General features: G+C 49.7%; 1 protein-coding gene and 2 long non-coding RNA genes across 5 annotated transcripts; 2 read left to right on the forward strand and 1 right to left on the reverse strand.

Annotated features, from left to right (window-relative positions):
* Positions 1-1,248: 1,248 nt before the first annotated feature.
* LOC148129411 (uncharacterized) lies at positions 1,249-5,653 on the forward strand. The gene is made up of 2 exons (XR_015745541.1): positions 1,249-1,569; positions 3,991-5,653. It is a non-coding gene; the product is annotated as an uncharacterized LOC148129411 (long non-coding RNA).
* A 1,658-nt stretch (positions 5,654-7,311) lies between these two features.
* On the reverse strand, positions 7,312-16,254 carry LOC148129412 (uncharacterized). Of its 3 annotated transcripts, XR_015745537.1 has the most exons (3): positions 16,065-16,254; positions 15,408-15,460; positions 7,312-9,952 (listed from the first exon to the last, which is right to left on the reverse strand). It is a non-coding gene; the product is annotated as an uncharacterized LOC148129412 (long non-coding RNA). The 3 variants fall into 3 exon arrangements; XR_015745536.1 differs by lacking the exon at positions 16,065-16,254 and having other exon boundaries at positions 15,408-16,057; XR_015745535.1 differs by lacking the exons at positions 15,408-15,460; positions 16,065-16,254 and adding an exon at positions 12,041-12,214.
* A 300-nt stretch (positions 16,255-16,554) lies between these two features.
* On the forward strand, positions 16,555-20,650 carry SDHB (succinate dehydrogenase complex iron sulfur subunit B; the record flags this gene model as incomplete). The annotated part of the gene is made up of 8 exons (XM_026684436.2): positions 16,555-16,680; positions 16,831-16,979; positions 17,839-17,924; positions 18,059-18,195; positions 18,760-18,876; positions 19,955-20,056; positions 20,176-20,298; positions 20,415-20,650. Coding segments are annotated over 8 exons (918 nt in total), but the record flags the coding sequence as incomplete, so codon positions are not given.
* Positions 20,651-20,884: the final 234 nt, after the last annotated feature.

The following is a 20,884-nucleotide window of genomic DNA, read 5'->3' on the forward strand; positions in this document are numbered from 1 at the left end:
CCACGAGATGGCGGGCTATTATTATTGAGTTCTTTCCTCCACCTGCCATGCGCAAAATGGCCACGAGATGGCGGGCTATTATTATTGAGTTCTTTCCTCTACCTGCCATGCGCAAAATGGCTACGAGATGGCGGGCTATTATTATTGAGTTCTTTCCTCTACCTGCCATGCGCAAAATGGCCACGAAATGGCGGGCTATTATTATTGAGTTCTTTCCTCTACCTGCCATGCGCAAAATGGCCACGAGATGGCGGGCTATATTATTAAGTTCTTTCTCTACCTGCCATGCGCAAAATGGCCACGAGATGGCGGGCTATTATTATTGAGTTCTTTCCTCTACCGCCATGCAAAATGGCCACGAGATGGCGGCTATTATTAATTTCTTTCCTCTACCTGCCATGCACAAAATGGCCACGAGATGGCGTGCTATTATTATTGAGTTCTTTCCTCCACCTGCCATGCGCAAAATGGGCACGAGATGGCGGCTATTATTATTGAGTTCTTTCCTCCACCTGCCATGCGCAAAATGGCTACGAGATGGCGGCTATTATTATTGTTCTTTCCTCCACCTGCCATGCCATGCAAAATGGCCACGAGATGGCGAGCTATTATTATTATTGAGTTCTTTCCTCCACCTGCCATGCGCAAAATGGCCACGAGATGGCGGGCTATTATTATTGAGTTCTTTCCTCTACCTGCCATGCGCAAAATGGCTACGAGATGGCGGGCTATTATTATTGAGTTCTTTCCTCTACCTGCCATGCGCAAAATGGCCACGAGATGGCGGGCTATTACTGTTAATGCGATTTCCCATAGACTTTGAAAACCGCGGTTTTCATGTAATTTGATGTCTATTTTCATCCCGTTTTCCCCTCTAGAGTGATGGGGGGACTCAGAGTAAGATATTTTCCCCGAGTCCCTTCGACAAAAGCTTCGTCTGTCCCTTTAAAAGGCGGGTTACAATCAAGGCGCGACGTCTCCCCTCTTTAGGCCCCCTTGCAATCGCCCTATCTTTTCCAATAGAACCGAATTGAGGCGGCCGGCTGACTGCCTGATAGGGACAACCGGTTGGGGCAGGAAAAATATGCAATTGCCGGGCCCGGGGAGGAAACGAAGGGAAATCAGCATCACACGAGAGAGAAATATCATCTTTGAAAACGGTCCAGCTGGTGTATTGGAGCGAGGCAGGCAATCGGATAGACACCTCCTTGCAAGGGGCCTTTCTCTCCAGCAGCCTAGAGCGTCGACAAAAGTCCTATTAGGGGGAAAGGCAGCAGCTGGGAGTTTGCCTGGCGTCGCTAATAATCCACTTTTAAGGCCAAAAAAGGGGGGGAAAGGCATTTTTAGAGGCGAGGCTCCACATTTGCAAAGCGATACTTCTTTTGCTTGAGCCAGAGCCGCTTCTGTCGCCCCTGGGCATGAGTTTTCTTTTCTTTTTTCTTTTGCAACCGCGACTATCAAGTCGAAATTGCCATTTTATTTTTTTGGGCGGGGTGCAAAGCTGCAATGAACTCGGCCAGAACCCGCTACTGAATTAATATTCTTCCAGTGCTTCGGGGCCAAATAGAGGTAAGTGAACAGCTTGCATGCACATTGCAGCCTTTAAAAAAAGGGGGTGGTGGTGGAGGGAAATAAAAAACTTCAGAGAAACGGGGGAAACCATGATTGACGTCTTTGGGTCATCGAAGAAAGATTAGACCCAGAAGGATGGAGGCAAGAAATGGAAGTTTTTCATGGCAAGTGCATTAAGTGCCCTTATTCCATCCTATCCTTTATTCTATTCTTCTTGGTATTGTGTGTTGTGTGTTCTACTCTATTCCTATTCTACTCTAATTCTAATTTACTCTACTACTCAAGTCTATACTCTATATTCCTACTCTACTCCTACCCCACCTCACCCCATTCTATTCTATTCTATTCTATTCTATTCTATTCTATACTATTCTATACTATACTATACTATACTATACTATACTATACTATACTATACTATACTATACTATACTATACTATACTATACTATACTATACTATACTATACTATACTATACTATACTATACTATACTATACTTATTCTATACTTATTCTATATTCTGTTCTATTCTACCCTATTCCTATTCCTATTCCATTAAAATTGCCTCCACTGTGGCCTTAGCAGGCTGGCTAAAAACTAGTTCATGGTTTCAGCCCATCCTGGCTTTGTGGAATGCATGGATCCAATCTGGGTTTTCTGCCCAGGTGATAAACCATTTGGCTTTAAGCCTTGGAAGGGCCTCCTTTTGTGTCTTAAGACTGAATTTCTGAGGGTGCCACCCCACAAATCTTCAAAGCCCAGCACCCCACAATCCCAATTTCTCCTCATGTGCTGTTAAAACCAAAGCAGGTGCCTTGAGCCAATCTCTGCATGCCAAAAAATGGGCTTCCTGGTTGTTTTTGACCTCTTTATTTCTCTTTTTAGATGCTCTGGCTTCCAAATTTCTTCCTGCTTTCCCCCTCACCCTGTCCCTTTGCGTGTCCCTCTCCATCCCTCAACAAAACCAGACAGAGATTCCCTTCTCGGCCTGTTTTAGATCCTGTAGATCTCTCACAGGATTTCACTTGTTCTCCCTCCTTTCTCTGAATCGAGGTTATTTCCAGCACAAATTGTTCCACAGGGAACCATTGCCCAAAGAACCTTTTTATGAGATTCCTCGTAAAGAACCCAGGCTTGGGGGCAAAGTAATAAGGCTGCCCTTATCGTTTTAACACAATAAAACAAATGTGTATGATGGGGAGGGGATTGGATGAGCCGGAGAGCAAGGTTTTTATTTATTTTTTTGCATTGGTAAATAATGTTTATTGCTCTGTGCGTGGTTTGCAACCATTTAGAGAGGGCCAGAAAAATGCACAGTTTGAGGTGTAGGCAGTACGACGTGACTTGGAAGCCCCCCCCCTTCACCTACAAGCGTTGAAGGGTGGCAGTTCCCAGGGCCCCTTCACCTGTTCAGGTATAAGACCCAAGAAGGCACAGCAGGACTTGGGTGGGAACACAAAACGATTGTTCGGGAGTTTTTGGGTGAAGAGCGATGGCTGTGACCATGTGATCCTTCCGAGTCCCAAATTTCTGGAGATTCTCCTTTTGGCCCAAGAGGCATTCCTGGCTCTACAGCCCAGACTTTGGGCCTCTTTTCAAAGAGCCCCCCCCCACACACACACATTGAATTTCCACATTGCAACCTTCAGTTTGGTTACTTAGACACACCACCGTGCAAAATTTGATTTATGAGCCTGGCGGTTTTCTTGCAAATGTTTCGTATCCCAAGTAGGTAACATCATCAGTGCACTGATGATGTTTTCTAGTTGGGTCATGAAAGGTCTGCAAGAAATCAAGCTCAGAGAACACCAAGGACTCCACAGTCCTCCTCCCCTTCCCCTCCTCCTCCTCCCCCCTCCTCTTCCTCTCCACAAACCTCATTTCGTTCCAACACTGATGATGTTACTTAGTTTGGTTTTGAAACGTCTACAAGGAAACCACCCAGCTTAGAGAGCCCCAAGGACCTCTGAGCTACAGCCCTGAGCTACAAATATTCTTATCGATATCCCAAAGTTGCTTTCCCAAGGGAGAACTGGACTTTCCTGGGGTTTCTTTGAAGATGTTTCGCTTCCCATCCAAGAAGCTTCTTCAGCTCTATCGACATCCTATCGATACCTTCTCTCATTCTCCACTTGGAGGTTGAGTCCCTTAAGGTTTGCTCCCTCCCTCTTCTTCCCATCAAGCTTCCCGTCCTGCAGGGGCCACGCGTAAGGCTTTAAAGCCCGTGGCACGTACCACGTGGGCTCCTCCTTAGTGCCAGGGCTGTTAACTCCTCTGTGCTCTGGAAGAAAGGTTGAATTTCAGAATTTATTTTTGAAATGGTTTGCACCTCTTTGCTTAGTTCGGCTCTCTGGCTCGGCCCTGTGCCCGAATCCTCCCAAGTGCTTCATTTGCTTTCCTTGCTGTTTTTCCTCCAGGTAGCCAAGAGGTGGGCTGGGTGTTGCATACAGCCAGTTTCCCAGCTGCTTCCCCAGTGCAACCTGCCAACTGCAACCTTCCTCCCGCGGAGCTTCGCCCAACCCTCCACTGGAAGCATGGCCTCGTCCCCCTATGGAGGGAAGCTTCTCCCTAGCCGGGTCTCCCCAAGCAGGAAAATGGGACTCTCTCTCTTGGAAGCTCTGGGCGATGCCCCCAAGCCCCCTTCGTAACGCCTGGATTCTCCACCGTCGGACATCTCACTGAAGAAGGAAGTTCCCTCCCAAAGAGGCCTGTGGAAATCTGCTAAAATATTCGTATTGGGGGGAGGAAATAAAGACTCGGCGGGATGGGTTTTTTTTTTTAAATTATTTATTAGAAAGACACACTTGGAGAAGAAGAAATGGCTCTGCAAACCGGCCATGGAGGGGCAAGGAACCCCCCCTCCCTCTTTCTTTTTTGCAGGGGGGGGGGGACACCTCCCTGGCTGGAACCGGTACAGTGTTCTTTTCTTGTGGGGGGAGGTGTATGCATCACTAGCAGCTTTTGAGACAGACAAAGTGATCCAGTGTCCAAACTCCATGTCCTTTTTTAAATTTTTATTATTTTTATTTGGATGGTAGAGCACAGCCTGTCTCTGTGGGGCTATCTTCTTATCTTTTTTCCCCTCCTTTGACTTCCTGTGTGTCTCTCTCTTTGATGGGCATCGTTGGTTGGTTTGCTCGCTCACTCGTTTGTTTCCATCCTGGCCTTTCTGGGCATTTGGTTGACTCGGGACTCCCGTCCTTCCGAGGTCGGTAAAACGAGGACCCGGATTGTTTGGGGGGGTGCAATGCTTTGCTGACTCTGTAAATTGCTTAGAGACGGCCGTAAAAGCCCCGTGAAGCGGCATAGAAGTCTTAAAGTGCTATTGCAGCTTAGAGGCTGCAGGGAGGCCCATCAGCCGCGGGTTTGGCTGCCTGGGAATTGTTGGGAAGGAGGCAGAAAGGAAGCAGGAAGGATATTGTGCTTGGGGGAATGGGAGTAACCCATTGCTTCCCTTCTGGAAGTCTCTCTCTGGGGGTGGGGGCTCCTTGGTGCTATCTGAGCTTGGTTTTCTTGCAGACGTCTCATGACCCAATTAGGTAACATCATCAGTGCAGTGAGGATGGGATGATCAGGGTACTGATGACGTTACCAAGCTGGGTGATGAAACGCCTGCCAGAAAACCCAAGTTTGGAGAGCACCAAAGACCCCACAGTTCAACCCTGAACTGTATTCTTGTGTGTGTGTGTGCATACAATACACAGGTATGCTCCGTTTTAATTGGATTTTGTGCCCAAAGGATGCAGTGTTTTATTTTAAGACAGGGCAGCCTGGGTGAGGATACAGAATTGCACACTTTCCCTGGTATCCACACCCAGGCAACCAACATGGAGCCCTTGCCAGCTTTCAACCAACGTGTGTCTGTGTGTTTGCCCAGTTTGGGGTGGGGGAAAGAATGCAGGGGCCAAATTTTGAAGACACCCCTGCTGTGTCTGTGTTTTTTCCCTCCCCTGGTGCATTAATCCAAGATAGCTCAGTTGGTACCTTAGCTTCTTGTTAAAAGCATCCCAAGGCTTTCCAGCAAAGCAGTTCAAATAACAATAAAAAACAAAAAAGAGAATTCACTCTGTTTGTAAAACAGGTTGGGTGTTGGGGTGCGTCCTTCAGAACTTACAATTCCTTTTTGGGTGAAAATTTTGGGTCAAAATTCCTATTTTGACTAATATTAAAGTATTGGTGGGTAAACAGCCCAGCTTATTAGATGAAATCCTGGCCTCATCAGCCAGCAAAGGGGTAAGTATGAAATAAAAGTGCGACCAGTTGTGGGAACCACCAGATGGCAAGGAGGACAGGACAGGTGAGAACAGGTAAGAACAGGTAAGTGGAGGGCACAGGTGCTGGGAATGATGGGGGGCAGGCAGGCCTAGCCAGAGTGGGTTGGCAAGAGCCCCCAAGAGCTGGCCTGCCTGCAGCCCCCATCTTCCCAGCGCCTGCATTTCCCTCCTCTCTTGGCCCCCCATCTTTGGCCTCAAGGGGGGACCGAGGTAGGGAGGGGCAGGCCCTGGGTGCCCCTTCCAGTTCTGCAGGGTTGGGGTGGCCCTGCCATCTTCCCAGGGCCATCATCCTCTTCCTCCTCCCCCTGCCCCAGGAGGGCTGCTGGGGGCTAAGTGGAGGTGGGGAGAGGAAGGCACTTGGGAGGATGTTAGAGGCTGGCTGGGGAGGGGCTCCTTGCTAACGCCCTCCTCTTCCCTTCCCAGCTCCCCTGGTGCCAGGCAATGGGGGAATGGGAGGTCCTGGGCTGGAGGGTGGGGACATTGGCAGGCCAGGGGGCAAGGCCTCCTTGAAAAGCCAGGGAGAGCCTGCCAATCCCCCCACCTCTCTGGGCCTCCCTTTCCCTGCTGAGCCTCAGCCAGCATGGCACCAAGGGGCTGGGAAGAGAGAGAGGAGGTGGGCAAGGAGCCCCTCCCAGCCTGCCTCTGACCTCCTTCCAGGGCCTGCCTTGCCCACCTCCTCCAGCAGCCTCCTTGGGGGGGAGAGGAGAGAAGAGGAAAGCCCTGGGAAGATGGGGAGGGGCCTCTCAGCCCAGTAGACCTGGGGGGGCACCCAGGTCTGTCCCTCCCTGGCCCCCCTTGGGGCCATAGATGGGAGGGGCCAAAGGGGGGGAGGAAATGGGGGAGGGGTGTAGGTGGGGAATGAAACACCCAGGAATGCAGAAGAGACAAACTTTATTAAAGTTCAAAAAAACAAGCAGTACATCCCCCTTGGATCCCAGCCCGCCCCCCCACCCAACCCACCTGCCCCCCTATCTTCCACCACCCCTGCCTTTGGCTTCAGTCCTGGCTTAAAGGGGCCCAGGGGAGGGAGGTCCTAGGAAGGGGGGGGGCTATGTGCTCCCCCCTCCTCCCAGGAGCCCCCCCTTACCCCCAGGCCCCTTTTGGGCCAGGGTTGAAGCCAAAGGCATTGATGGCTGACTGAGGGAGGCCCATGGGACATGGGGTGGATGTGATGGGCCAGAGACGGTTGCCCAACGTCCCTTGGCTTGGAGTGGCCAAACTGCCACCCTCTGAGCCAAGGACATTGGGCAGCCGCTCTCTGCCCAGCCCACCTGCACCCCAGCCCCATCTCTCGGCCTCCCCCAGTCCCCACCAACCCTCAGCTTCAACCGTGGCACAAGGGAAGCTGGCAAGAGAGGCTCTGGGGAGGCCCAGGGCTGCCCTGGGGGGCTTGGATGCCCCAGGCCTTCCTAGGGCCTCCCTGCCAGCCTCCCTGATGCCATGGCTGGCTCCTGGCCTTTCTCCCCCCTCCTGAGGGTGACCCACCATGCACAGAGATTTTCTCTGTGCACCCATTGCTATAAGCAGGCATGCACAAGTGTATATTATTTGAAATTAACTCCAAGATTTGGAATAAATTGTGCACACCTGCTTAGAGCAAGGGGAGGAACTGCAGACTTGCCTCAAGACACACCTGGATTTTCTGGCTCACCTGCCTAGGTGCCGGGAAGATTGGGGGAGGGAGCATGCATGACACCCAATGAAGCACAAGGAAGACCTTACACATAAAAAGTTTTCAACTTTGACAAGTTTTAAGTTGTGCAAACTTCTAGAGCTGAAGTCCACCCACCTAAGTTTGCCAAGGCCAAGAACCACTGGAAACCCTAAAATGGGAGTCTTCAAACTTGACAGCTTTAAGACTTGTGGACTTCAACTCCCAGAATTCCTCCTCCAGTTGTGTTAGCTCAGGAATTCTGGGGGTTGAAGTCCACAAGTCTTAAACTTGCCAAGATTGAAGACCCTTGATCTATCTCTATCACCTATCAATTATCTATCTCTACATCATCCCTCTATCCTCTATATCGGGGCTCTTCAAACTTGACAGCTTTAAGACTTGTGGACTTCAACTCCCAGAATTCATGTTAGCTCAAGAATTCTGACCCAAGCTTTGCTGGCTGAGGAATTCTTGGAGCCGAAGTCCACAAGTCTTAAATTGGCCAAGGTTGGAGACCTCTGCTCTAGAGCATCCTATGGAGATAGGATTCTGCCCTCTGTGGGAAGAACTCAACACAGAATCCAGAAGAATTGGAGACCCAACACCTGCAGGGCCTGGCACTTGTCCCAAGTCCCAGATTTCTGAACACAGAACTGGCAAGAATTGGGGGCCACCACCAAGTGAAGGCATGGAGCTCTCTGGTCTCCAAAGAGTGGTGAACTTCAGTTCCCAGAATTCTCCAATCCATGGGATGGAGAACGCTGGGAACTGAATTGCAGCCATCTGGTGTCTTGGGGAGAAGGGACATCTTAAGCTTCTCTAGCCACCATTGCTAAGGATTCTGGGAGCTAAAATCCCTCCCTTTGAAAGTTGCATCTTTCAATGGATGGACTACAGCTCCCAAAACTCTTAACTCCTCCTGCAGAATTCTGGGAGTTGAGTGGGAGCCATCTAGTGCCTTCCACTCTGGAGGACTCCAATTCCCATAATTCTGAGAGTTGAAGTCCACATCCTTCTAAAGGCCAATTGGCTTTCTGAAAGCAAGTCCAGACCTACTTGGGGGGAGGTATAGATGACCCTCTTAGATCAGGGTTTCCCACTCTTAGCAAGATGTGTGGATTTCAACACCCAGAATTCCCAAAACCGATTGGCTGGGGAATTCTGGGATTTGCAGTCCACACACCTTCAAGTTTGAAAAACACTGATCTAAGTTCCTCTGACACCTCAACTCTGTCCAAACATCTGAACTTGCTCTACACAATCCTACCAGATAAACACTCCTGGCCCTAAAGGCTTACAACAGCCATGATTCCTTGACCCTGCCAACCACAGCTTCAAGCTTACCACTTAAATCAAATTTACCACTTGGGCCTCAAGCATATCTCCACAAACCACCAAACATTGTTAGCCAATCTGAAGACTTAGGACTCCCTTCACCTAACTACACCTAAATTACAGAGAGATCCTGGCTACGCTGGGGATCCACTCACGACCAACAATAAGACTTGGTAACTCCTAATCCACTCACGATCAACAATAAGACTTGCTAACTCCTTATTCTAGACCTGATCTGTCTGGTGACCTCAAGCAACAAGTGTGTGTGTGTTGGGGGGGTCTCAGTTCCTGGTGGGCACCACACAGGCGGCGAAGAAAGGCGTGCGTGGGTCACAATGCAGTAAAAGCCGCAGGGAAGAACGTTTCTCCATCGGGATCTGGCCGTTTTGCCCGCTGCGGTTTTGGTGCAGAGCGATCCAGGCCTCCGAAAGAAATGCACAAGAGGCTGTTTTTACAAGCCGAGAACCGACACACAGGATCCCTTCCCATACAGAAATCAAAATAAGAGGAATTGGGGGGAGTGGGGGATTCAAAGCATGCATTGTGCTGCCAGTCCAACTCTTCCTGCTGTTGTTTGGTCCCAAGAGTTTTAAATAAGGTCACTTGCAGGAAAAGAGCCAAGCCACAAAATGTGGTGGCACGTTGGTCTTCCATCTCTGCATCTCCAGCGCTGGGTGGGATTGGCCTCCAGAAGAGGAAGGGGCAGCATTGAAGGCTGGCCTGTTTTTTTTTTTTTTTAAAATTTTTAAAGTAGGTTTTATTTTGAGATGGTTTTAAGAACCCACATTATTATTATTCTAAAGAGGCAGGTTTTTTTTGCAGCCATCATCTTTTTCGGCTCCCCTGCTGGATGACAAAAATTTCTGGCATTTCCCTCCAGTGCATCAACTCGGCTTCAGGACCAGCTGGAACAATGCAGCCCCTTCCTCAGCCCTCCACAAGTGGCAACAGCTGTCCAGTTACACCCCCCAAAAAATCTGTCCATCCATCAGTCTCCATCGGAAAAATCCAAGTCTTCCACCACGTCCTCTTCTCCTCTTGCCAGCTGTTGCAACTCTGCCCGAGGCAGCGGTTTCCGACGGTGGTGACTCCGTTGGGGCACGGCCCTCTCGCCTCCTGGAGAAGGAAGAAAAACAGGGGTGTCAATCCAACCTCAACTGAGAGAGGAAGGGGCACAAAAAGGCAGCTGGGTGCTAATTAATCATCGGTGCTAATTAATGGATCATCTGCAGGGTGCAGGAGGGGGCGAGACGGAAATGGGGAGATGGGCAGGATACAAGTTTAATACTAAGTAAAGCGATAAATAATTCAAAGCACCTGGGTGTTTCAAATGGGGATGGAGGATGAAGGAGAAGAAAATTTTTATTTCCTCCCCCCATTTTGTTGGGGGGGGGGACAACCCTGTAAAGGGAGAGGCCTCCAAAACTCACATCCTAGAAATAAGGGGGGAATTGGGTTCCTCTCCAAATGTTTCTGGATGAGCTGTTGCAATCTATGGAGGTGAATTTAGAAGTATGCTCTTCCCTCTTAGGGTGTTACTTCTTGAGCACATGTAAGGGGGTCCTTTTGGGGTTGGGACCCTCCCCCCAAACCCTCTGGTCTGCCTCTGCATTCTTCTGTGGGAGACCCACTCTGTCAAACCAAGTTTTCCACCTCCCCATCTGGCCCAAAGAGCTGGACCTGCAGATCTTCTCATGATGGTCTAGAAATCTAAGTTGGGTGACCTAGAACTATGGGGGTTTATCCACCTGCCCACCCCAGAGAGGGGAAGAGGGAGAGAAGGAGCAGGGGAGAAGCCAAAGGGCCTTGGGATGGCTGATGAGCGCCAGAATGAAGGAGAAACATACATATGCACCCATCCTATGCAGACCTCGACTATGTCAGAATGGTCAAACAAGTGGCAACTTCAAATCTCAGCAAACAAATGCTGTCTTACATATTGGCAAAAAAATCAGAAAATAAAATGCAAGCTGAATGGTCAAGACCTTGTTGATGACCCCAACTATCAAGGACCTTGGAGTACTCATCTGTAATGACCTAAGTGCTATAGCCCACTGTAACCACGTAGCTAAAAAGGCATTAAGAACTGTTAACCTAATCTTACGTAGCTTCTTCTCTGGTAATACCGCACTACTAACTGCACTACATATTGGATATTAAAACAGTTGAGAAAGTCCAGAAATATTTCATTTCTACTTGTAGCAGAATACCTTATGCCACCAGACCTGAAATTTTAGGCATAGACAATCTAGAATTACGCCGCCTCCGGTCCGATCTAAGTATAGTATATAAAATCATACATTGCAATGTCCTACCAGTCAGTGAATACTTCAGCTTAAACCTTAACAATACAAGAGCACACAATAGATACAAACTCAAGGTTAACCGCACCAAACTTGACTGCAGGAAATACGACTTCAGCAACAGAGTGGTCAATGTCTGGAATACTCTATACCTGACTCTGTGGTTTCTTCCCCAAACCCCAAAAACTTTAACCTCAGACTGTCTACTATTGACCTCACCCCTTTCCTAAGAGGGGGGGCATGCATAAGTGCACCAACGTGCCTACCCTCCCTGTCCCCAATTATTTGTACCCATTTCATGTCTTCTTACTCATGTTTATATTTATATCTATTATCTTGTAAGCCATTGACAAATTAAATAAAATAAAAAATAAAAGGAGGAAGGGAAGAAGGAAGGAAGGGGGAAGGAAGGAAGGAGAGAAAGAAAGGAAATGGACATAAGGAAGGTCATGAAAGAGGAAGGAAGGATGGATGGATGGATGGATGAAAATATCTGCTGTCTGTTGCGCGAGCAACCCGCAGCCCTTCCCACCCTCCATGTCTCTCTCTCTCCCCCAATCAGGAACCTTTCCAACGTCCCCCCCCCGCCAAAAAACTGTGACTTTGTAGACAATGGGCGAGCGCGCTGCGGGTGCGCGCGAGTGTTGCGTGCTTGGGTGGGGGGTTGGACTAGATGACCTACAAAGTCCCTTCCAACTCTGATTAGCGCGTGCAACTCGCAGCCCTTCCCACCCTCCATGTCTCTCTCTCCCCCAGGAACCTTTCCAACGTCCCCCCCCAAAAAACCCCGCCAGCCCCAAACCGGGCGACGGAGGCGAGCGAAACGCCTTGCTCTCCCCGGGCGCCACTCCGAAGCGGCTCCGGTTTGCAAACGGACGGGGCGAAGGACGCCTCCCCTTACCGGAATGGGGCCCCAATCCTCCAGGCAACGCCCCGAATCCCGCCGTCCTCTTGGAAGGGCCCGAGAGAGCCGCTCGCGAGCCGGGGAGGCGCCTCTCCAACCGGCCGCGCCCAGCAGCCGCAGCCAGGAATGGCGGCCCACAACCTGCGCCAGGCGCACGCGGCTTGGGTGGGCGTGGTCAGGCGACCGGGTGGGCGTGGCTCAGCGGTCATGTGACCGGGTAGGCGTCACCAGCTAAACGCCAGGGGTGCCTCCCCTGGCCCCGCCCCTCCCCGCCGTTCCTTCACGCCCGGCCTCCGCGTCACTCGAGTTCTGGAGAAATGGGGTTGACCCTTTTGGGGGCACTTTAGGATCGACATCAGGGGGTCCCCAAATGGAGTTTCCCCCATTACTCCAGAGGTGAAAACGGGGTGAAAGAGACCTCAAATTAAATGAAAATAGCGGTTTTCAAAGTCTATGGGAAATTGCATTAACAATAATAGCCCGCCATCTCGTGCCCATTTTGCGCATGGCAGGTGGAGGAAAGAACTCAATAATAATAGCTCGCCATCTCGTGGCCATTTTGCGTCATGGCAGGGAGAGGAAAGAACTCAATAATAATAGCTCGCCATCTCGTGGCCATTTTGCGTCATGGCAGGGAGAGGAAAGAACTCAATAATAATAGCTCGCCATCTCGTGGCCATTTTGCGTCATGGCAGGGAGAGGAAAGAACTCAATAATAATAGCTCGCCATCTCGTGGCCATTTTGCGCATGGCAGGTGGAGGAAAGAACTTAATAATAATAGCCCGCCATCTCGTGGCCATTTTGCGTCATGGCAGGTGGAGGAAAGAACTCAATAATAATAGCCCGCCGTCTCGTGGCCATTTTGCGTCATGGCAGGTGGAGGAAAGAACTCAATAATAATAGCCCGCCGTCTCGTGGCCATTTTGCGTCATGGCAGGTGGAGGAAAGAACTCAATAATAATAGCCCGCCGTCTCGTGGCCATTTTGCGTCATGGCAGGTGGAGGAAAGAACTCAATAATAATAGCCCGCCGTCTCGTGGCCATTTTGCGTCATGGCAGGTGGAGGAAAGAACTTAATAATAATAGCCCGCCATCTCGTGGCCATTTTGCGTCATGGCAGGTGGAGGAAAGAACTTAATAATAATAGCCCGCCGTCTCGTGGCCATTTTGCGTCATGGCAGGTGGAGGAAAGAACTCAATAATAATAGCCCGCCGTCTCGTGGCCATTTTGCGTCATGGCAGGTGGAGGAAAGAACTCAATAATAATAGCCCGCCATCTCGTGGCCATTTTGCGTCATGGCAGGTGGAGGAAAGAACTCAATAATAATAGCCCGCCATCTCGTGGCCATTTTGCGTCATGGCAGGTGGAGGAAAGAACTCAATAATAATAGCCCGCCATCTCGTGGCCATTTTGCGTCATGGCAGGTGGAGGAAAGAACTCAATAATAATAGCCCGCCATCTCGTGGCCATTTTGCGTCATGGCAGGTGGAGGAAAGAACTCAATAATAATAGCCCGCCATCTCGTGGCCATTTTGCGTCATGGCAGGTGGAGGAAAGAACTTAATAATAATAGCCCGCCATCTCGTGGCCATTTTGCGTTATGGCAGGTAAAGGACAGAAATTGCACAGCAAAAACAGCCTGCCACCTGGTGGAGATTTTTCGTTATGGCAGGCGCAGGGAAGGAATCGCAAAAGTTAATAGAAATAAAAATAATCAGATTACAGATTACTCAGGAAGAGCTAGGGGTTCAGAATTTGCCATTCTAACGCTCTGAACCTTGTGCACAAATAAAACCTGTATTCTCCAACCTTTCGTGGTCTTGTGTCCTGATTTGGAAGCAAGATTTCCTGCTACACTACGAAAGCATTTTTAGCTGGGGCCACTCTACAAAAAAAACAAAGACCACACCATATACACCCTACACATTGCTGCAGTAACCACCTCTGAGAGATGCTCTAATGTCACTGGGTGCAGCACACCTAGGGTCACAGAATGCACCAGCCTTAGCAACACAGAACTAAAATGCAACTACACAGAGACCATATCATTCTCATTATAGTTACCTGAAGCTCCCACCAGGGTGGTTTTTCCTTTGTGGCTTAAAAGCCTACTCATACCTTCCTGCAAATGCCACCAACGGCCCTTGCACCTTGGGAAGGTTAACCATGCTTATGCCATCCTTACAGAGACGGCACAGGAGAGCCTTCCAAACCCTAGACTCAGACTGTGACTCCAAAGTCTCCCTTCTCACCAAAGCAGAATATGTCTCATTGGCAATATCCCTACTGGGGGTACCTGGATTGGCAGTGCAAAATTCTAGAAATTTGAATAGCCTAGCATGTACCCTAGCAAAAGGCTTGAATTCAACCTCCCATGCCCTGGATGCCCTTAACAGAGAACTGAGGGAGGTCAGAGAAGCCACCCTGGAGAATAGGGCAGCAATAGACTTCCTCCTCTTGAAGCATAATTATGGCTGCGAAACATTCCACAGTATGTGTTGCTTCAACCTAGACGAAACCTCAGGACTCGTAGAAAGGGACATCCACCACCTGAAAGAGCTAGCTCAAAATATTGGTCATGAGCAATCATTCCTAGACTTTTCATGGCTCTTCTCATGGATACCAGATCTCCATTGGCTCAAAATCCTTATAACAACCATAGTCACCATTTGTGTCTTTGGAGCCCTCATGTGCTGCCTCTGTCGATGCATACCACCCTGCCTAAGCTTCCTAAAGGCCTGTATTCCCTCTCAGAAGAGAAAATTAAAGGGGAGACAGGTGGCCATGATGATGATCCAGATTGATCACGAATACCAAGTATACCCAGACACTCAGAGTATACCCTCTAAAAAAAATAAAAAATAAAAAATGAAGGATTGTGGAAAGGGAATTTCACGAAGGCAGTAGTGTCACAAAAAACAGGAAAAGCCCAAGGGGAACATCCGGTCAGCCAGAAAACAAACTTACATAGGAAAAGGAATCAAATAAAAAGTATTAAAGAATCCCTATAGACAAAAGCCTAAGTAATTAAGAAAACTAGACAAATAGGAAAAGGAAACAAAAGATAATTTAGAAAACCCTTACAAACGCAGGACATACCAAATAAGCAAAACAAACAGACCAAAGACACAAAATATAAATTACAAAAGGGACAGGCGGGAGATTGCCACAGAACAAATATGAAAAACTATCTTAAAGCTAAAAGAGATTACACAAAACCAATAATACAATCTGGCCACCCCACGGAGTTTGCCCTCCGGCGGAAATAAAGACAAACTCAAACAGGATTTGAAACATTAGGCACAAATACAAACACTCACACAAAATAAACTTATAAAGGGTATAAAAAACCAGGGACTTACCATAAGAAGCTAGCTAGCCCAGGAACGCAGACGTCTCGCTGTTCTCCGCCTTCCTGAAAAATACAAAGATCCAGCTTTCAAGCAGTTGTCCGTATCCTTGCGCTGGAGCTCTCCCAGCAGGAAAATCGAATCCTCGAAAGAAAGGCATTTTGACACCTTTCAACAAAGCAATGGATAGAAACTAATCAAGGAGAGAAGTAACCTGAAATTAAGGAGAAATTTCCTAACAGTGGGGACAATTAACCAGTGGAACAGCTTTGCCATCAGAAGTTGTGGGTGCTTCCATCACTGGAGGCTTTTAAGAAGAGATTGGACAGTCACTTGTCTGAAATAGTATAGGGCAAGGGTCTTCCAACTTGGCCAAGTTTAAGACTTGTGGACTTCAACTCCCAGAATTCCTGAATTAACATGACTGGAGGAGGAATTTCGGGGAGTTGAAGTCCACAAGTCTTAAAGCTGCCAAGTTTGAAGACCCCTGGTATAGGGTCTCCTACTTGAAGGCGTTGGACTAGATGACCTCCAAGGTCACTTCCAGCTCTATTCTGATTGGTTAACGTTTCAGGTGGGTCTCCCACACAGGTAGTCCTCGACTTACGACCACAACAGAGAGACCAACATTTCTGTTGTTAAGTGAGACCTTTGCTAAGCGAGTTTTACCTCATTTTGAACCCCCTTTTTTGCCGCAGCTGTTCAGTGAAGCCCTGCCGGTTGAAAAGTTAATAACCCTTTTGTTAAAAGGGTGGGCAAAGCCGGACTGACCGGGCCCGCTAGGCCTGCGGCTAGAGAAAGCTGAGGGAAAATAAACCTGGGTCGTCTGGGGGGAAAGCTCAGCGAGGAACCGGAAGTGTGGGGGAATGGGAGGACCGCTTTCGCGACTGGACAGGAAGCGTGAGGTTCGGCCATGCTGGGAAGGGCACGGAACCGGAAGTGGGGGAATGGGAGGACCGCTTTCGCGACTGGACAGGAAGCGTGAGGTTCGGCCATGCTGGGAAGGGCACAGAACCGGAAGTGGGGGAATGGGAGGACCGCTTTCGCGACTGGACAGGAAGCGTGAGGTTCGGCCATGCTGGGAAGGGCACGGAACCGGAAGTGGGGGGACGGCTGACGCGGGAGGACCCGGAAAGCAGGGACGCTCCGCTTCCTTTAACCCTCGTCCCGTTGCCCGAAAGGACGCGGGATCCTCATCCAGAGGGCGCGGGATGGCGCTGATCGGGACGGCGGCGGCGGCGGCTTGGGGGCGGCGAGGGGAAGGGGCGGCGCGGCGCTGCTTCAGGTGAGCGAGGGGAGAAGGGGGGGAAAAGAGGGACACTATCCGGCTGCGGGCTCGGACTTCTCAAGCTTCTAGTCCTCAGTGAGGTGGGGCGGGAGCCCGGCCTCGCTTGCCTCCTTCTCCGACTCTGCTTCCTTTCGCCTTCGTTTGCAGATCCGACGCAGAGCTCACGCCAGGGCGGCTGAAGAAGCGCCGGCGGCGGAGACGCCCCCGCGCCTGAAGAGGTTCGCCGTGTACCGGTGGAGCCCGGACAACCTCGGGGAGAAGCCCCGCATGCAGACCTACGAGATGGACCTCAACAAGTGAGTGCCCCTACGTTCCCGAAGGGCGGGGTGGGTGGGGCCGCCGGGTACCAAAAACCGCTGCCCCCGGGGCAGGCTGGCTCCTCTTGCTCCGAGCAGTCGGGCTGAACGCGGACCGCAAGGCTGTAGGTTAGCAAAGCTAGAAATCTCTAGAAAAAAAGAGTTCAGAGAAGAGCAAGGAAGATGACTAGGGGACTGGAGGCCAAAACACACGAAGAAAGGTTTCGGGAACTGGGTATGTCTAGTCTGATGACTGCCATCAGGGCAGTGTTCCAATATCTCAGGGGCTGCCCCCAAAAAAGAGGGAGTCAAGCTCTTTTCCAAAGCACCTGAGGGCAGGACAAGAAGCAATCAAAATGGGTGGAAACTAATCAAGGAGAGAATCAATCTAGAACTAAGGAGAAATTTCCTGACAGTTAATTTGCCTCCAGACGTTGTGAATGCTCCAACACTGGAAGCTTTTAAGAAGAGTTTGGACAATCATTTGTCTGGAGTGGTGTAGGGTTTCCTTCCTAAGCAGGGGGTTGGACTAGAAGACCTCCAAGGTCCCTTCCAACTCTTTAATGAAAAGGACTAGGCATGACGCGATAGCAGTTTTCCAATATTTGAGGGGCTGTCAGAGAGAGGATGGGGTCCACCTATTCTCCAAGTCACCAGAAGGCAAGACAAGAAGCAGTGGATGGAAACTGAAGAAGGAGTGGTTCAACTTGGAAATAAGGAGGAATTTTCTGACACAACAATCAACCAATGGAACAGTTTGCATAATCTCCTATCTGCAAACTGTGCAAACGGCCCCTTGGGAGGGGAAAAAAAAGAGGGGCTGGCACTTCCTGACAGCTGGTAGCTTGTCCTTTTCCAGATGTGGCCCGATGGTTCTCGACGCCTTGATCAAGATCAAGAATGAAATGGATTCCACCCTGACTTTTCGCAGGTCCTGCCGAGAAGGTGAGAGGGCCGCCTTTGTGGTCCGGCTCTGGAGGGCAGATAATCAGGAGGAGGGAGAGGAGGCTGTAGGTTTGACCGTCGTCCCAAAATCTTGCTTTTGCTCTTGGAAAGCTTGTTTCTCTGTCTCCCCGCAGGCATTTGTGGCTCATGTGCCATGAACATAAATGGAGGGAACACTCTGGCTTGTACCAAGAGGATCGACACCAATCTCAGCAAAGTCACCAAGATCTATCCTCTGCCTCACATGTATGTGGTGAAAGATCTCGTGCCTGTAAGTCCAGGGCAGATGAGAAGGGGATGTTTTGGGGGCCTCAGTTTTCAGAACTTCTATCGTGTGCTGGCCGTGCTCGGTCAACCCTCCACCTGCCTTTTTTCCCCCTGTGGACAGCAGACTGGATCTCAACATGATTTCCTTCTGCCAGTCAGCCAGATGTTCTGGCCATCTGGCTTCTGCACGGGGCTCCTAGGTTCCTCCACCCACCCCTACCCCAATGGGGCCTGGAGCTGGGAGAAGGGCACTGGGCAGAAAGGTGGGTGTTCTGTTTTGTGCCTGGCAGCCTTCACCTCACTACTGTCTAGCTCAGAGGTCTCCAAACTTGGCAACTTTTAAGACTTGTGGACTTCAACTCCCAGAATTCTCCAGCCAGCATAGTTGAAGTCCACAAGTCTTAAAGTTGCCAAGTTTGGAGACCTCGGCTCTAAACTGCTTAGAGTGGGCTGTGAAGCACTATGGTAAGCATATAAGTCTATTGCTATTATTCCAAAAACTGTTTCTCTTCAATCAGAGTTTGATGCAATGTGTAAACTCAGGCTAAGTTTGTTCTCCCTCCTTCAGGACCTGAGCAACTTCTACGCCCAATACAAAGCTATTCAGCCATACCTGAAGAAGAAGGACGAGTCAAACCAGGGCAAAGAGCAGTATTTCCAGTCCATAGAAGATCGGGATAAGCTGGTCATTGCTATTTCCTTCCCGCCTCTTTTAGCTCGACGGCAGTGCTCAGCAGTCACTGCTGTTTTGGAGAACTAAACTGCCTCTCCTGGCCGGCCCTTATAGCTTCTTGGTGCCTCACCGAAACCTCATGATGGATAAGAGTGCACTTTCTCCTCCTCCCTCCCCTCTTCTCGGGAATAGCCGAACGCTGGAAGGGGCTCCCCGAATGCGTGGCGAGCGCTGGATTTCGAAAGGCCTCCTTCCCCAGGCCAACCCTAAAAGAGTTTCCTTGGAGTCACGGAAGAGGCTGCATGATGAGAAGCAGGGGAGGAGGGAGGCTGCTTTCCTCCCAGCAGAGGGTGGGGGGAGAGAGAGAGAAAGAAAGAAAGAGAGAGAGAGAAAGAGATAAAGAGACAGAAAGAGTGAAAGAAAGAAAAGAAAGAAAGAAAGAAAGAAAGAGAAAGTGAAAAAAGAAAGAGAGAGAGAGAGAGAGAGTGGAAGAAAGAAAGATAGAAAGAAGGAAAGAAAGAAAAAAAGAAAGGAAAGAGAGAGAAAGATAGAGAGAAAGAGTGAAAGAAAAAGTGAAAAAAGAAAGACACAGAGTGGAAGAAAGAAAGATAGAAAGAAGGAATAAAGAGAAAAGGACAGAAAGTGAAAGAAAGAAAGAAAAAGTAAAAAAAAAGACACAGAAAGAGAGTGGAAGAAAAAGATAGAAGGAAAGAAAGAAAAAATAAAGGAAAGAAAGAGAGAGATAAAGAGACAGAGAGAGAAAGAGTGAAAGAAAAGAAAGAAAGAAAAGAAACTGAAAAAAGAAAGAGACACAGAAAGAGAGTGGAAGAAAGAAAGAAAGAAGGAAAGAAAAAAAAGGAAAGAGATAAAGAGAGACAGTGAAAGAAAGAAAAGTGAAAAAAAAGAGACACAGAAAGAGAATGGAAGAAAGAAAGATAGAAGGAAAGAAAGAAAAAAAAGAAAGAAGAGAGACAGAGGGAGGGAGGCAGGCAGGTTGGTGGGCTGCAGGGTCACCCTGGGTGTCTCTTCAAGGAATCCGTCTTCTATCCCTCTCGGCCTCCCTCATGAGGCGTCTCTTTTGCTCTCCCAGGACGGGCTCTACGAGTGCATCCTCTGCGCTTGCTGCAGCACCAGTTGCCCCAGTTACTGGTGGAACGCGGACAAGTACCTGGGCCCAGCCGTGCTCATGCAGGTAAGGGGGCCACTGGGAAGCCCTTAGGCTGGCCGCTGTTTCAGCAGGCGCTGGATTGGGAGGTGGGCCTCTGCTCTAAGGCGGGGAGCAGCTCTTCCCAAGAGCCCCTGCTCCCTCAGGCCTATCGGTGGATGATCGACTCCCGGGACGATTACACGGAGGAGCGCCTGGCCCAGCTGCAAGACCCTTTCTCCCTCTACCGCTGCCACACCATCATGAACTGCACGCAGACTTGCCCCAAGGTGCGTGCTGGGGCCAGGCTGGGATGGGGAGCCCGCTGGGCGAGGGCAAGCGGAGCCGGTTCCAGAACTGTGCCCCAAGCCCACCGTTTCTCCCCCGGTCGTTTTTTCTCCCTTAGGGCCTGAATCCCGGGAAGGCAATTGCCGAAATCAAGAAGATGATGGCCACGTACAAAGAGAAGGTGGCCCACGGCTAGCGGCTTCCCCGTGTGCCTTCCTGTTGAGAGGGAGCAGGGGAGCGTTAATTTATAGCTGGGTTTTCAGTGGGGTCACAGATTCCCCCTTGCTTGTTGTGGATTTGTACAGTGAAACCTGTAAAGACTGATTAAAAAAACAAAACAAAAAACCAGTTTCCTACTTTGTCCCTCTCAGTGTTGGGATTCAGATTTTTTTTATTACGGTTCTGGCTTGGTAGGCGTGGCAGGGGAAGGATACTGTAAAATCTCCAGTCAGAGGTGGGATTTGCCGGTTTCTCTAAACCAGGAGTCTCCAACCTTGGCAACTTTAAGCCTGGAGGACTTCAACTCCCAGAACTCCCTAGCCAGGGGAGGAAAATAGAATATTTTTATTTGCTAAGTGTGATGGGACA

Source organism: Notechis scutatus, chromosome 16 (assembly GCF_049901735.1).
Source record: "Notechis scutatus isolate UNSWTSFEM ecotype Mainland chromosome 16, rNotScu1.2, whole genome shotgun sequence".
Classification (NCBI taxonomy): domain Eukaryota; kingdom Metazoa; phylum Chordata; class Lepidosauria; order Squamata; family Elapidae; genus Notechis; species Notechis scutatus.